The sequence below is a fragment of the Chiloscyllium punctatum genome, chromosome 2 (genome assembly GCF_047496795.1).
Source record: "Chiloscyllium punctatum isolate Juve2018m chromosome 2, sChiPun1.3, whole genome shotgun sequence".
Classification (NCBI taxonomy): domain Eukaryota; kingdom Metazoa; phylum Chordata; class Chondrichthyes; order Orectolobiformes; family Hemiscylliidae; genus Chiloscyllium; species Chiloscyllium punctatum.
In genome coordinates this window covers 124,643,528-124,661,104 of record NC_092740.1, presented here as the reverse complement: position 1 = coordinate 124,661,104, position 17,577 = coordinate 124,643,528, and the positions used below count along the sequence as shown (strand labels likewise).

The following is a 17,577-nucleotide window of genomic DNA, read 5'->3' as shown; positions in this document are numbered from 1 at the left end:
AGAGTTTATGCTTGCTTCTGCTTTCCAACCGTAACATTGAGACTCAGATAAATTTGACCATTGTAGAAACACTTCAATGACTGTACAGGTGTGTGAACATTAACGTTCTATTTTTTAAGTGATTGTTTTTGATTGATGTCAATGATTTGAGGGGTTTTTTTGTATTATTTTTATCTGTATCTTTGCAGAAGTGTGTTACAGTGACAACGGAAGGTTCTACCAAGGTATGGTAAATGTAACAGCATCTGGTATCCCTTGTCAGAAGTGGAGTGAACAGGTCAGTATTGGCAGGTACCAAGTTATTGCCATTTACAGATTGAAAATAAATAGTATTTAATATTCTTCAGTTTCCATCATACCACTGACCCCTTTCTCTGTGATTAATGTCAACAACTTGTCCAGACTGTAGCATTCCCATTATTTACGTTGGCACCATGCCTCATTTTCTCCGAGGGGTATAAGGTTCTTAGTGCAGGTTCCACATCATGGATTGAGTGAAAACGTCAATGCTGAATGTAACATTAAATGCTGCATTGTAGGTGGTGCTGACTTTCAGAGGAGATGTTCAATGCGGCTTCATCTCTCTGCTTGTCTGGAGGTACTCTTTCAAAGAAGTGCAGGGGAGTCCCTCCCTGGCCAACATTTTTCCCACCTTCAGAACAAGCACACACTGTCCGCTCATTCTCAGAATGTTGCTTCTCCGAACTTGTTGTGTGCAGGTTAGCTGTTGTGCTTCCTACATTAAGATGGTGACTTCAGTTCCTAAGGACTTAATTAGCTATGAAGTGTTTTGAGAAGTCGAGTGGACATGAAAAGTGCTATAAAAATGCAACATGTTTTTTTTTGTTGTCCAAATTGAACCCTATAATACACTGCAACATTATCCAACTAGCATCATGAATCTGCAATGTGTACCAAAAGGAAATAATACGTTTCAGAATCAATTAATTATACGACAAATTAAGAAGGCCTTCTATGGTTGACTCAGACTGTATCCCATGCTGCTGTCCTTTCCCCTTTAACAATTTTTTCCCAGTATTCCTGTTAAAAAACTGTTCATGGATTCTGCTTCTATCACTCTTCCTGACTGAGCTTTGGAGATAATTAACCAACCAGTGAAATCACACATAACTTATTGAAAACCATTCTAGGTCTAAACATTTCTATTAGCTATCAACAACTTGAATTTAAGTTTTAAAAAAACCTTGATATTGTAAAACACTTCATGGCACTTCACAGGATCATTATTTAACAAAGATTGACATCAAGCCATGACATGGGGGAGATGTTAGGACAGATGACCAAAATCCTGGTCATGGGAACAGGTTTGGAAGAACATTTTAAAGGAGAGAAAGGCTGAGAGGTGCAGGGAAGGAATTGAGAGCCTGAAACCTAGGCACCATTAAACACAACTGGGAATGTTGAAATAAAGGTAATCAGGGATGCACAAGAGGCCAGAATCAGATAAACACAGATACTTCAGAGGGATGTAGTTTTGGAAGAGATTAAAAACAAAAGATAGGGAGTGGCCGTGGAAGGATTTGAAACTAGGCAGAGAATTTACCGAAGTTATTCCTTTTAGTTGTTCTGTGCATTAACTCTTTCATCCTCGATCTCGACTTATCAGATCTCTTCTGTTTTCTTCCCATGTCCCTAGACATCCTTCCCATTGTAAGACACCCAGAATTGAATAAGATGCTCGAAATGTGACATGACCAACAATTTTTGTTGGCTCAGCATTTCAATCAGAACTTTGCTGGAGTCACTGTTAGGTCAGCTAGATGGGGTGAAGTCTAGAGCCATCATGTTTCAGGTGGTATTACTGCAAGATATTGAAACCAGCCTGATTATGTCCAACAGTCTTGTGGAGTTCCATGTAATTATCAGATCCTTAGCTTTCCAGTAGCAACCTGGCTGGTTTTATTTGTGTCTAATGCTCAGAAAGCAGGAGTAGAAGAATTTACAGATACTTAGAAGAGGAAGAAAATGTCCAACTGCTATTGATGATTTGATTTTGTTTGATTTATTATTGTCACATGTACAGAGATACATTGAAAAGTATTGTTTTGCGTGCTAACCAGGCAAATCATACCTTACATAAGTACATCAGGGTAATAGAACAGAATGCAGAATATAGTGTTACAGCTACAGAGAAGGTGCAAGAAAAATCAGCTCTAATATATGAGAGGTCCATTTGTAAGTCTGATAACAGCAAGGATGATGCTGTTCTTGAATCTGTTGGCATGAGTTTTCAAACTTTTGTATCTTCTACCCAATGGAAAAGGGTGGAAGAGATTATAACCAGCATGGGAGGGGCATTTGATTACGTTGGCTGCCTTCCTGAGGCAGCTGAATGTGTATGTTGAGCCAGTGGAAGGAAGGCTGAATGATGGTTGTTAAGAGAGAGAAATTGCCAGTTGATGGATACATTCAGATCTCTGGAAGACTAAGGACAATACCTTTTGCAATCACACACCTTTGAATATTTTGTTTATAAGATCTAAATTTGAAATGCGAGTTTAAAGATCAATAGTCACTGAATGGTCCTGGTTAACATGTATTATCGCTTTGGTATGTAGCATGGTCTCCATATATGAGCAAAATTAAAAAGTAACAAGTACTGTAGTAAGAAGTATAGTAACACCCACAATCTGTGCACCTAGAAAAATAAATGAGGTTCCATCTGTGGCCTGAGGGATATGGAGAGTAATGTGATCTCCATGTGATGTGAGTGCATCATTTGGTTCTATTCCAAATGTGCCAGTCATTCCCATTCCACTGCTCAACTTTGACTGGCAGATTTTCCAATGACAGAAAGCCTTACTCATTGGAGATTGAGTGCACTTAGGCTCAATCAAAGACTGAGATAGTTAAAGACAAACTTGCATTTCTGTAGCACCTTTCCAGACCCAATAACATTTCAAAGCACTTGATGACCAATGAAGTGTTGACACTGCAGAATTTAGGAAGGGTAGCAGTCAATTAATGCACAGTAATCTCCCACAAGCACAAATGTGAGAACAAACATCTGTTTTTCAGTGATGTCTGAGGGATACATATTGATCAGGATACTGGGAAGAAATGCTCTGGCCTTCTTTGAGGTAGTGCAATACAAAACTTTACATCCACCCAACAGGGCAGACAGGCCTGAAAGGCATTGTCAAGCTGTTGAATCTGGCTGATTGGCTTTGCACTCCGCCTGCTTTTATACCAATTTGAAAGAAGATTCAAGATGAAAATCTTTGAAGGGGAAGGAACGTGATGAAAATAAAGCAATTGTGAGTGGGACACAAAGGCTTATTTTGTTTTATAACTCCACTCCCCCCTGCAGTCACTGCACTGTCGGGGACATGGGCATTTTTCCATCATCTACAGGTCGCATGGTTGAATATTTTTGAATTTTTTATGTCACTTTGAGAAAATCTGGCATAGATGAATTTAAAAGCCAAATAAATACATGTCACAAAAAAGAAAGTAAATTGATAGAGTGAGATGAAGTGGGATGGGAGGAGGCTCATAGAGACCTTAAACCTTGGCCCAGACATCTAGGCTAAAAGGCATGCTTTTTTTTAAACTGGAGACTCTTTATGAGAGTCTTTGTAACATATCCAATTTAATTGAAGTCTCCGTTCCCTCAGAAGCATTCCTCCAAGGAATTGCAAAACAATGGCATAAATATAATTGTTTTTGCACTTCAAAACTCCATGTCTGGTCCCATGAGAAGTACATATTCAATTCACAGACAATGCTATTCTTTACCTTTCCTAAGGCTCCCCATTTCCACAGGCGTATGCCAGAGTTATTCCCAGAGCTGACCAACTCGGACAACTACTGCCGTAACCCAGGAGGTGAGAGTGAGCGCCCTTGGTGTTATACCATGGATCAAACAGTCAGATGGGAATTCTGCAACGTGCCTCTCTGTACCAATGGTATGTATGTTGACATGTATCAGAGATTTGTGGGAGCCGCGATCATGATTGGAAACACATTTGAGTGTCAACCAAGGACTTGGGCTAAGATCTGAGTAACCCTTCATTAGCTCATGGGAAACAATTTTGTACATTTGTTAAAATGAATACCCTTCACAAACATTTGCAATGAATTTTGCACAATGTGGAGATCTGGCCTTATCATCTCTGGGTCAAAAGCCTGATGGTTCATGACCCCCTTGAAGATTTGAATACAAAATCTGGCATGATGCTCCTTGCAATATTAAAATGCTGCATATTTGGAGATGACAATTTGCAAATACAGCATCAAACCAAAGTTCTATCCATTCTCTCAGGTTGGATGAATGTGGCTCTATTTTAAAAAAAGCCTGGTTTCGCTGATTCCCTGGACCAATACTCGTCCCTCAAACAGCATCACTAAAAAGACCAGTTTATCTAATGGGCTTTTCTGTATTGATTGTGGGACCTTGACTTCACTGTTTCCACACACCATAGAAGTAACTAGACTTCAAAACTGCTTGAATAAAACAAAAAAAAACCATTGTGCTGTAGATCGGAAACATACAAAACCACAGAGCTGACAGAACTGCTGAGTTTTTCCAGCAATTTCTGTTTTTGATGTGTGTTTCAAAACTGCTTAATTGGCTAGAAAACGCTTTGGGATATAATGAGGTCATGAATTGTGCAACATGAATGCAAATATTCCTTTTCCTATGTTCTGTACAAACAGCCTTGGCCAGAGCAGTCAGCACTTCAGGGTTAGCTTTGGACAGCCCTCCTCATTTGCCTGTGGCCACAGCTCACAGCTCAGGTTGCCCTGTGGAGGTGTTCCCTCTACGTCATGGTAGCTCAGCAGCTGCTGCCACCCTTTAAATTGGAAAGGTTTTAAAGTTGTTAAGAGATGCTTCAAGATAGAGGCACCCTCTCTCTCTTAGCATGTTGCAGCTTATTCCAGTTTCCCCATCAATCTTCCAGCATCCGCAGCTTGCCCACTAATCTTTAAACAAATGACAACCTTGTCTTCTGGCCACTAATTGGTCAATTAAAATGATGACAGTTGATGACTGCTTGATGACAGTTCCCGAAACTTTATTTGACCCCAATTTTAGTCTTGACCCAAAACATCCATTTACAAACAAACTCCTCATGTATAAATAAGCAACCTTGTGTTAGATATATACTGACATTATGGCGTGATCTGAGTGCTTCAGGATTCATGTTGACAGCTCTGTAGTGAGTGAGATTGGATTAGATTAGATTAGATTACTTACAGTGTGGAAACAGGCCCTTCGGCCCAACAAGTCCACACACCCCCGCCGAAGCGTAACCCACCCATACCCCTACATCTACCCCTTACCTAACACTACGGGAAATTTAGCGTGGCCAATTCACCTGACCTGCACATCTTTGGAGTGTGGGAGTGAGCTCAGAGTGATATATTTAAATTAGTCAAGTTACTCAGTACAGGTGCATCAACTGCCAGTTTCCAATGTGGCAATGAACATTCCAGTCCTTTCACTAACGAGGACAGAAATGATCTGCAGTAATCATGTGTAAGTCATGTATTATGTTCTATTACTAAGCATTTTGATTCAATCATAGTCAGTTCACTTGGGCAGTACCAAGATACTTGTCAAAAGGGCGGAAGGGCTGGTCAAAACTAAGGAATTACCAGTTGGCAGTACCATGAAAATACATCAAATTACTTCTTTACTCAAAGAAAAGAGCAAGTCTGCAATTCTCTTTTCCCAGAAAGCTACCACCGAGGATGTCAATTGGAAAATTCGAAAACTGAGGTTTATACACATTTTTAATCAACCTATTCAGCCATTTTATGACACACCTTATGGAGCACGTGGGACTTGAAACAGGCCTTCTGGCTCACAGGGGTAAAAACAATGACTGCAGATTCTGGATTAGAGGTGCTGGAAGAGCACAGCAGTTCAGGCAGCATCCGAGGAGCAGTAAAATCCACTTCTGGCTCAGAGTTGGGACATTATTACTATTGGGGTTAAGGGTAAAGGTGCAAGGAAGGTAGATAGAATTAAGTTGCAAATCTGCCACAATCTACTCACCTGGTGGACCAGGCTCACGGGTTGCTTGGCGTCCTCTTGTGTCTAGACTAGAATGGTGTTGGAAAAACACAGCAGGTCATGCAGCATCTGAGGAGCAGGCAAATCAATGTTTTGGGCAAAGGCCCATCAGGAACGGAGGCAGGGAGCCTCCAGGGTGGAGAGATAAATGGGGGGTGGGGGTGGGGCTGGGGAGAAGGTAGCAAAGAGTATAATAGGTGAATGGGGATGGGGATGAAGGTGATAAGTCAGAGAAGAGGGCAGAGTGGAAGGTGGGAAGGGAGATTGCCAGGTAGGGCAGGTCATGGGGACAGTGCTGAGCTGGGAAGTTTGGAACTGGGGTAAGGTGGGGGGAGGGAAAATGAGGAAACTGGTGAAGTCCTGGTGTCCTCTTGTGCCTTTGAATTGGCATTTGAGTTAGTCCAACCTATACTGGGAAATCATTCATGACAAATGTTCAGACCATTAAAGCATCAATGCTGTTGTACCTTCCCATCCTTTTTTGAAGGCATTAATTTGCATTGGGCACCAGAGCTGCTTGTGGTCTTTCTGTTCACTTGCAAGGCAGTGTTTATACTTTGGTTCAGAACGCCACCCTGTTCTGGTCCTCACTAACTGTCCAGAAACACACTGGAATGCAAATGGGGCAGAGTTTTCCTGTTTGTATGGCACACAATGCCATCAGAGGAGCTGTCATCACTAATTAATGGAGATGCACTTTTCTTGTATGTGCACCAGGGGTCCAGTTTAATGCAGTAGGTTTTAATCTTATCTTAAGGGTTTGAACATGGACAGTGTTGAAATAACATTGTTTTAAGGGGATTTTTCAATGTCTTTTTCTCTTTCAGCTACCTCAGTAATGGGTGTGGAGCCTAAAGCAGGAACATTAGATACACCCACTCTCACTTCTGCAACCTATTCTATGACTATCATCATTTCCATAATCTCAAGCATCGCAGCTTCTGTTCTCTTGATAGTTATAATTTTTACTTGTCACCGTCGTCAAAAGGAATGGCAGAACAGGAAAAGGTAAAGATTGTCTTTTCATTTTGTTTCCTACACACTGTGATGGCAATGGGTACCTAATCTTGTAACCCCTAATAAAGGACGTTACAGCAATTTTATATAAATCCCGAATCAGAGCTCAGATAGAATACTCTGCCCAATTCCAGGCACTGTACATCACAAAATATGTTAATATTTTCGGACGGGCACAGAGGAGATTTACCAGAATGCTAACAGGTATTAAGAAATAAAATGAAGCAGACAGATTGGAGAATTTGGAGAGCAGAGAAGCTGGGGCATGATTTAAATTGAGGTGTTGCAAATTATATGGTGTTTTGCAAGAGAAACAGTAACCAGAACAACTTGATTTAAGATAATTTGCAATAAAATAAAATTGCAGTAAAGTAAAAACAAATTGGGTTGAAGAGGCAAGAAGTATACAATTAAAAGTAGGCTCTGGACTAGTGGTGCTAGAAGAGCACAGCAGTTCAGGCAGCATCCAAGTAGCTTCGAAATCGACATTTCGGGCAAAAGCCCTTCATCAGGAATACCGAATTAAAAGTAGGACCTGGTGTAGTGTTGTAGAATAGAGACCTAGGGGTTCAGGTACATGATTCTTTGAAATATGCATCACTTATAGGAAGGGTGGTGAAGAAGGCATTTAGTATGCTTGCCTTCATTGCTCAGACCTTTGAACATAGGCTTTGGGATATTATGGTGATGTTGTACAGGACGTTGGTGAAGCCTCTTCTGGAATACTGTGTGCAGTTCTGATCTCCCTATTATTGGATGGATATTAGTAAGTTGGAGAGGGTTCAGAAGAGGTTTACCAGGATGTTGCCATAAGTGGATGGTTTGAGTTATAAGGAGAGACTGGATAAGCTGGGACTTTTTTTCACTGGAGCATAGGAGGTTAAGAGGTGACCTTACAGAGGTTTATAAAGTCATGGGTGGTATGGATAAGGTGAATGGTAGGTGTTTTCTCCCTAGGATGATGGATTCAAGACCAAGGGGCATATTTTTAAGGTAAGAGGAGAAAAATTTTAAAAAGACACAAAGAGTATTTTTCTTACATGCAAAGTGGTTCGCGTGTGGAATAAATTTCCAGAGGAAGTGGTGGATGCAGGTACAGTTACAACATTTAAAAGACATTTGGATACGTACATGAACAAGAAATATTTGTAGAGAATAGGGCAAGTGCAGGCAAGTGAGACTAGTTTAGTTTGGGATTTTGCTTGGCATGGACTGGTTGGACCGAGGCATCTGTTTCCGTGCTGTATGACTCTATGACTCTAGAAACACAGAGGGGAGATGAGGAGAATTGTTACTTTGCTGAGTGAGTGGTTATGATCTGAGATGTGCTGCTTGAAAAGTGCATGAGATTCAGTATTAACTTTAAAAAAGGGAATTGGACACATACTTAAAAGGGAAGTATTTGGAGAGGTAATATTCAGGTAAATCTTCTCTGTAACCACTCAATGATATTGACATCTTTTGTAATGGGTGATGCCAAGGACTGGATACAATATAATACTCTACCAGATATTCCATTGAGAAAGAGGAGGTATTGGGAATAATCAACACCTATTTCCGAGAGGCAATGGATGCATTATGGGCTAAATGGTGATTCACTGAATGATTCAGTTTACCTTGATGACCTGGCACTTTCATGAAGAACAAAACAATATTAGAAAAATGTTATAGCCTTGACCTGCTGCAGGGGCATAAAATCTTGGAGAATTGAACCACCTTCACGTGGGTTCTCCCTCACTAACTCTTTTATTGTCCAGTAACTACCAAATATTTTCTCACACTTTCTTTTTAAATTTCCCAGCTACAGAGGAACTGAAACACCTACTTTGACAGCTCTTCCATCAGAGCTGCTACTGGATCGACTTCATCCCAACCCAATGTACCAGCGGCTTCCCCTCCTTCTAAACCCTAAACTGCTGAGCCTTGAGTATCCAAGAAATAATATCGAGTACGTGAGGGATATTGGAGAGGGAGCTTTTGGAAGAGTGTTCCAGGCCAGGTGAGCAAGCATTTGATCTCTGGAACAAGTTATAGAGGAATATAATAACTATCAGGAATGTGGCTTCATTTCTAGCTCTCTTGGCTCCAAGTCACAAGTTTCCAGGTTCATCCTCCACTCCAGGGCTTCAGTATAAAAGTTAAAGCCAGGATTTCAGTGCAGTACAGTGGATGCGCTGTACCATTGGAGGTGCTGTCTTTTGGATGAGATGGTAAAAGGAGGTCCTGTGTGATTTGTGATTTCTTGCGCTAATATTTATCTCTCCATTAACTCCACAAAAAAAGGGTCAGTGCCACATTATTAGCTGTGGGATGTTTGCTGAATGTACATTGGCTGCCATGTTTCCAACAATACAACCACAACAATACTTAAAGAAAATTCAGTCTTTAAAATACAATATAAGGTGATTGTGAAAAATGCCTTGCAAAAGCTAGACATTTTTAAATACTTAATGGAATGACGTGTTTCTGTTGCCCCTTTAATAACTTCAGGATCTCTCAATGTGCTTTATGTTGAAAAAGAATACGATGGTCTGAAAGGGTTAATGCTGAGGAATGCCTTAAGCACCACCCATTATGATGATGTTACATAGACCTGGTTGGAGAATAGCTTCGGATCTTGAAGGAGTAAGAACTACCATCCAGATCCTCCATAGTCTGTAATAATTTCCATCATTTCAGTAAACATGCATTTAAACGCTAGCAAGTAATAAACCACATCTTATTTAAGACAAGGGCCTATTCTCAACAGAAAGTACACTGGACCAAGAAGGACATTTGGATTTCAAGCCGAAAAGAAGCTGGAGAAAATAAGCCTACCCCAATGTGAGCCATAGCGCAGTCAGCTTCATAAGACACAGGAGTCAGCAGTGAAGATTGCTTATGGTGATCAATGATATCAATCCTATTTAGCTGCCTTATACCACATGCTAGATAGGCAGGAGGCTGGAAGAACACAGCAGCATCAGAAGGGAAAGAAGTTGACATTTCAGGTGTAACCCTTCTTGAGGACTGTAAGGGTTATACCCAAAATGTCAACTTCTCCACCTCCTGATGCTGCCTAGCTTGCTGTGTACTTCCAGCCTCCTGCCCTGTCTATTTTGGATTTTGGCATCTACAGTTTTTTTTTGTCTCTTATGCCAAATGCTGGCAGCAATGGAAGTCTGAAGATTTCTTTGGATACAGCTTAAAGCATCCTGCTCATGCAGTCAGTTAGCATCAGGAAGAGCTGATCATTCAAGAACCCTACAGAAGAAACAGAATAACCATGAAAGATTATTATAAGAACCAAGACTGCAGAAACAAGCCAGAACAATTAACTCAGATCTTGTTATTGAAGCTGCAGGCAATAGATTTCATTTAGCAAACCTGTTCAGGAAATGGGAACCATTAATTTACATTGCAAATAGCAGGACTTATCTAGGGAACTTCGGAAAAGATGAGAGTCCTTTATTTCACTAATGGAAGCTGGAAATCCTCGATTTTAGCTGTAAGGGTTGGCCTTGCAGTTTAGCTGAGAAAAATGAACAATGAGACCCATTGATACCCACTCCATTCGCCATCAGATCATGACAGCATGTGGGCATAGAGCCATTCATATTTGATGGAAGTCTAACCTTATTGGTACAGACTATTTTCACTATGGCTTGAGGGGTGTATGAATGTCACTGTCAAGGTGTTTCAAGAGGGGACTACAACATATGATATCTGTGATGTGGTCATATCAGGCTTACACCAAAATTTGTTAATGAGTACTTCAACTAGCTTGCAGCCAATTCTGGATTTGAACAAGTCACCAAGCTACTGACAATTGAATGGGGACACCAAGTGTGGGTCAGACAGCTATAAAGAAGAATGCTGACTTTTAGACAACATTGATAAATTACCAATCCACCTCACTCCAATGAAATCTATCACCATCAGAATTTCAGATAGGCAGAAAGCTGAAGAGTTAGCTTCCTACCCTATCAAAGAGGTGACTGCGCATCTGCACCCACAGGTTCAAGATGTATGTCAGAAGGAAGAACACAGCAGGCCATACACACTAATAAACTACATGTGCCATATGGTTGACACAATTGAATGAGGACAACAGGTCTGGATACTGGACATTAACAAGAAAGGTATGGCCACTTAAGGAGCTTCGGACTACCAGCAATCCTATATCGCTTGTCCAGCTAAAGGAACTGCAGGAACCTTGTCCCATTGCAGATCAATCATCCTCCGCTGTTTGACTGGGCTGAACCTAATGAGGAATGTCATAACCACAGGGACCTTCGGACCTCACATAGTCACAAACCAAATCAAAGCCAGGAGCCTTCAACCCAGCGGTCTTGCAAGTCCAAAGAGAACACAAATTCCAGGGAATTGTACAAACTCCAGACTGCCATAATTTGTGAACTCAAGGATCTGGATCACGTGGGGAGATAGCATAGTTGTAAATGTGATTTTATGCACAAATGCATATTAGTAACAGAAAAAAAACCTCAGGGGAGATGTTACATGAAGGCATAAGGATCTAAAATGGTTAATCCTGAGGATTACCTTAAACAGCACCTTTTATGTTAATATTGACCTGGTTAGAAAACAGTTCAGGATCTTGAAGAAGTAAAATGTTCCATTCAGGTTCTCCTCATCGTCTCTGTAACAATGTCTATTACTTCAGAGTAAGTTGTGTCAAATTGTTATCATGCAATAAATTACATTTTGTTTAGGATCAGATTGCCTCTTCTCATTAGATTAACAAGTATTTATCTCTAATTTACTAGACAACTGGGCCCTGTAGATCCCTACTCTGTACATGGTGGCAGAAAATCTACCCCCCGGTGAGCAATATTGCAGACAGCCACATGCAATGTCATGGACAATGGGGAAGATTGTTCATCCAACACTTCCAGCCACTTCATTACTTTTGAAGTGGAGTCACCATGGTAATTTTAGCAACTCGGCACCGCCCTCTTGACCTGTCCATCTTCCTTCCCACCTAACCACTCCACCTTCCCACTGACCAATCACAATTACCCCCCACCTGCATCCACCTATTGCCATCCCATCCACTTTTCCCCCAGCTGCACACCCACCCCCTTTTTATCTCTCATTCCCCTTCACCCCCCACATTCCTGATAAAAGGTTTATGCCCAAACTGTTGACTCTCCTGCTCCTCAGAAACAGCCTGACCTGCTGTGCTTTTCCAGTATCACACTTTTCAACTTTGGCAATGCAGCAGCCAATATACATACGACAGGTTCCAATAAATAGCAATATGATAACGACCAGGTAATTTTTTTTTTGCGATGTTGGTTGAGGGTTAAATATCATCCAGGAGACCAGGGAGAGCACCTCTGCACTGCTTTAAAATAGTGGCCATAGAACTTTCTATATCTGCCTGAGAGAGGACATCAGATTAATGATTCATCTAAAAACCAGCTCTTCTGACAGTGCAGAAGAGTATCAGTCTGTCAGGCAAGAATTTGTGCTCAAGTCTCTAAAGTGAGACTTGAATGCAGGACTTGCTGATCCAGAAGTGAGAGGAGAGTGTTAAAAAACACAGGAAAGATCAATGCCCCACTGAACTGGACTAAAATAATTGTGAATTAAATTACCATGTCACCAACAGAATAATTCAACTGGCTTCTGTTATGTCCAATCAACACTAGTCAAATATTCTTAGGCAATGACCCATCTTCCAGGGGCAAGTTGCCAATGAAGTCACTGAGTGCATACAGCTCAGGACATCATAACCTCTGGTGTTCATAGCTTTGCAGAAAATGAATCTACTTTATCTGTCATACCCTACTTCCAGTTACTGTGTCACTTCAAGAGATATCACTGTGCAATATTTAGTTATGATCTTCTTTTAGTGTTGTTGATCCAATCCTGTGGCTGCAGTAATATTTAGGAAGACACTTAATTTCTCACCATTTATGCTTTACTGCTTGTATTTATTCATCAGATTTGCTGGCTAGGCCAGGATGTATTGCTAATTCTTATTTGGTCTTGAGAAAGCAGTGGTGAGTTGTCTTCTTGAAGTACTGCAAGTCATGGGAGGGGTAAGTCCTCACACAGTGCTGTTAAGGAGCAAACTCCAGGTTTTGACACAGTGATTCTAAAGGAACAGCAATATATTTCCAAGTCAAGATGGTAATTGACTTGGAGAGGAACCTGCAAGTGCTGGTGTCCACATGCATCCACTGTTCTTGTTCTTCTAGGTGATAGAGCTCAGAGTTTTGGAAAGTATTGACAAAACAGTCTTAGTGAGTTACTGCAGTACATCAAGTAGGTAGTTCACACTTCTGCTTCTGTGCATCACTGGTCAAGGGAGGAAATATTTAATGTGGTGATTAGGCTGCTTTATCCTGGATGGTGTTGATCTTCTTGAATGTTGTTGGAGCTGCATTCATCCAGACAATTGGGAAGTATTCCATCACTCTCTTGACTTGTGCCCTGTAGATGTTAGAAAGGTTATGGGGAATCAGGAGATGAGTGATTTGCTGCAGAATTCCTAGCCTCTGGCCTCGTCTTGTAGCTACTGAATTTATATCAGTTTCTGGACAAAGGTTATCCCTATGGTGTTGACAGTGGAGGATTCCTTTGCTGTAATGTCAATTAACTTGAAGTAAAATGGCCAGATTCACTTTTGTTGAATATGATCATTGCTGATCTTTGCTTGACACAAATGTGGCATGTGATTATTCAGCACAAGCTCGGGTATTGTCTAGGTCTTGCTGCAATGGGTATGGACAGCTTCAGAGTCCAAGGAGTTACAATGGTGTTGAACATGGAGAAAGTGAGGACTGCAGATGTTGGAAATCAGAGTTGAGAGCTGGAACAGCACAGACGGTCAGGCAGCATCCAAGGAGCAGGAGAATCAGGAATGAGGCTTGTGGGCAAGGGGGCTATGAAATAAATGGGAGGAGGGGTGGGGCTGAGGGAAGGTAGCTGGGTATGTGATAGGTAGATGAAGATGGGTGGGAAAGGTGAGGAGGGTGGAGTGGATAGATGGGAAGGAAGATGGACAGGGTCAAGAGGGCAGTGCCAAGTTGGAGGCTTGGGATTGGGATAAGGTGGGGTGAGGGGAAAATAAGAAACTGGTGAAATCCACATGTATCCCGTGTGGTTGCAGGATCCCAAGGGGGAAGATGAGGCATTCTTCCTCCAGATGTCGGGTGGTTAGAGCTTGTCGATGTAGGAGGCCCAGGACCTGCATTCCCTTGATGGAGTGGGAGGGGGAGTTAAAGTGTTCAGTCATGGTGCGGTGGGTTTGGTTGGCGCAGGTGTCCCAGAACTGTTCTCTGAAATGATCCGCAAGTTGGCGTCCTGTCTCCCCAATGTAGAGGAGACCACATTGGGTGCATTGGATACAGTAGATGACATTAGTGGTGGTATGGTAAATTTCTGTCAGATGTGGAAGGATCCTTTGGGCCCTTGGACACAGGTGACGGGGGAAGTGTGGGCGCAGGTTTTGCACTTCTTGCATTGGCAGGGGAAGGTGCCAGGAGTGGTGTGTGGACTGATGGGAGGCATGGATCTGACAAGGGAGTCGTGGAGGGGATGGTCTCTCCGAAACACAGATAGGGGTGGGAAGGGAAATATATCCCTAGTGGAAGGGTCCATTTGTAGATGGCGGAAGTGGTGGAGGAAATTGCGATGTATCCGGAGGTTGGTGGGGTCGAAGGTGAGGACTGGAGGGTTCTGTCCTTGTTGCGTTTGGAGAGGTGGGGTTCAAGGGCGGAGGTGCAGAAAGTGGAGGAGATACCCTGGAGGGCATTGTCGACCATGTGGGAGGGAAAATTGTGGTTTTTGAAGAAGGAGGCCATCTGCGATGTTCTATGTTGGGATTGGTCCTCCTGAGAACAGATGCAGCGGATCCCCACTTCCAGCATCAAGCTGGATGTTAAGTCGTTGATGAAGCAGCTGAAGAAGGTTGAGCCTTGGACACTGCCCTGAGGAATTCTACCTTCAACAGATAGATCTTTAAGGGAAAATTCAAGTAAAATTACCCCTCTTGCTCTTTTTCTCTCCCTTGTTGCCGGTCCAGTCTGTTCACTATATCCATGAGAACCTTTCCAACTCCATCAGTATTGGTGCTACTGAGCAATTCTTTGTTATGGACATTAATGTATCTCAGCCAAAATACACTCTGTAACTTCCCATGGCCTTCAATGTGAAGGAACACTGATTCCATAAATATGATACCTTGACCAATCCCTCAACGTTTGCACAATCCCCACCAATGTTACTGAGCAGGAGTTTGCAGGCTAACTGAGCAGGAGTGCCATTGCTATTCCAAAGCTGAGGTCAGTGTCAGGGGAACTGCTCACTTTGTTTTTATTACACTTTACATCAGAGTTGGCACATGACCAGCTTGGCCATGTCAGAATCAATGATATCATTGGGTCTGGAGTTACCTATACACCATACCGGGTATGTTCCTTCCTCAAGCGAGCAATATTGAAACTATTTTTTTGGCAATAATCAAGTAGTCACACAATCACCATTATTGATGTAAGTATTTTATTGCAGATTTGGTAAATTACCTAAATTTAAGTTTATCAACTGTAGTGGCTGGATATGAACTCCTATCTATAATCAGTCTAGAGTTCTAAGTCAATGCACCAGCAACCAAACCGCTACACCACTATCCCTTATTCCTCTGACTGACCTTCAGCTCACCTTATCAACATATAAACCAAAAAAATGTATGATGGCATCATTCATCTGCCACAGGTCACAGAATGCTGTAATTCAGTTTTATGACACATCCTGTTTATCTTTAACATTTTTTTGCATGAATATAATGGTAAATTGCCCTTCTGTAAGAATAAGATAACCCCTTACATTTAAATCAACAAATCTCTACAGGCCTCATGTTCTCTGAGACAGCTGGCAGTTTCTGTGCAAATAGGTTGTGAACACAGATGTACAGTAAAAGTGTTTTGAGATACTTGTCATTTTGGAACAAACTCGAAGCTTCCTCCAGATTACAAATCTTCACAAACCATTTATTAGCATTGGCGGAACAGAAACAGGCCATTGGATCGATGTTGGTGTCCCTATTCTGCACGAACCTCCTCCTTCTCTGTTTACCTCCTTACACTATCCATCAATCATCTCTTATCAAGTTTCCAATTAAATGCATCCCTGCTCATCGGCACAACCACCTGAAGTGATAGCATGATGCACATTCTCACCACGTAAAATGTTCTCCTCGGTTCCTTCTGTAGAGTAATGAAATCATATTGTGTGTGATAGATGGAACAATCACATTAGCAGTTATTGCTTGAGTCCAAGAAGAGAAGGAACAGTCTGCACAAGAGAGAGAGACCCTCACAGTACAGCATGCATTATAGTGTAAACAAGAGAAGTGCTGCAGAGACCTACAGGAGTAAGACAACAGCCATTCTTAGGTAATATTTATCAGGCTGCACATTACCCAGGGTATCATAGAAGCCCTATAGTGTGGACATCAGTTGGCCCATCAAGTCCACACAAATCCTCCAAACAGCATCCCACCTAAACCCATCCTATTCTTGTAACTCTGCATTTCCCATGACGAATCCACCTAGCCAGCACACATATGGACTGTGGGAGCACCCAGAGGGCATCCACACAGACGAGGGGAGAATGTGCAAACTACACAAAGACAGTCGCCCAAGGGCGGAATCATACCGGGTCCCTGGCATTGTGAGGAAACAGTACTAACTGCTGAGCCACCATGCCACTCCATCTAAATAGCATCCAGAAGTAGAATGTCAACCACTATGACGACCAGATTCCACGCAAGGTTCCACAAATTATTATAGTGTCAGACAGAGACTTTAAATTGTTCGGCTCTCAGGTGAGGAGGGCTGAATCGACTCCCCTTTCTCATTCAGCAGCTAGTTTATTTGGTTAAAACAAGGTTAATTTGAAAGGATCCCTCCCTTATCTCCCAGATAAGATGAATTTATGTTTCAAAACAAGCTAAATTAACCAGGCTCTCTTGAGTTAGCAAAACAGTGAGTCTTTTCATTGCTAAAGCAAAAATAAAAAGAAACACAATACAAGTAAATACAGATTTAAAATGAGAAGGGTGTCTAGAGAAAGGTAAAAGTTGAAAAATGTATAGATCAGTTTCTGTGAGCAGTTCATGAAGAGTAAGTGGTGGAAAGTAAGAAAACATTCCTATGAGCCAACAATTATTGAGCCTGAAATTAGGAACATCATCCTGAATCTGATAATTGAACATGTGATTTTGGGTTTCTTGGCTTTGCAATTAGTAGAAATTCTTTTATATTGTTTTCTTTGATGTTGGGTGGCTGACAGCAACCAGAATGAAAGGACTCTTCTGTTGTCCTGTTTCCTTCTGACTGGCTTATTGGCCAGTTGGCTTGTAGCACTATGAACAAGAACATGTTTTTACCTGTAACACAGAATGACAAGTGGGTAGTTCTTTGACTGTAAACTTTACAGCTCACTCATGCTTGAATGGAAGCCAGTAAACAATGAGGCCTCAGTTCATTAGCACATCTTCTTCCACG

The 17,577-nt window shown here is 41.7% G+C and overlaps 1 protein-coding gene across 3 annotated transcripts in view; it reads left to right on the top strand.

Moving 5' to 3' along the window:
- Positions 1–17,577, top strand: part of musk (muscle, skeletal, receptor tyrosine kinase) — a 196,922-nt gene that overhangs the window by 111,068 nt on the left and 68,277 nt on the right. For all 3 annotated transcript variants that reach the window (XM_072588112.1, XM_072588114.1, XM_072588111.1), the window contains 4 exons: positions 189–277; positions 3,770–3,929; positions 6,871–7,051; positions 8,862–9,059. In XM_072588112.1, coding sequence (XP_072444213.1) covers positions 189–277; positions 3,770–3,929; positions 6,871–7,051; positions 8,862–9,059 — 628 coding nt within the window. The remainder of the gene's footprint in view (positions 1–188; positions 278–3,769; positions 3,930–6,870; positions 7,052–8,861; positions 9,060–17,577) is intronic.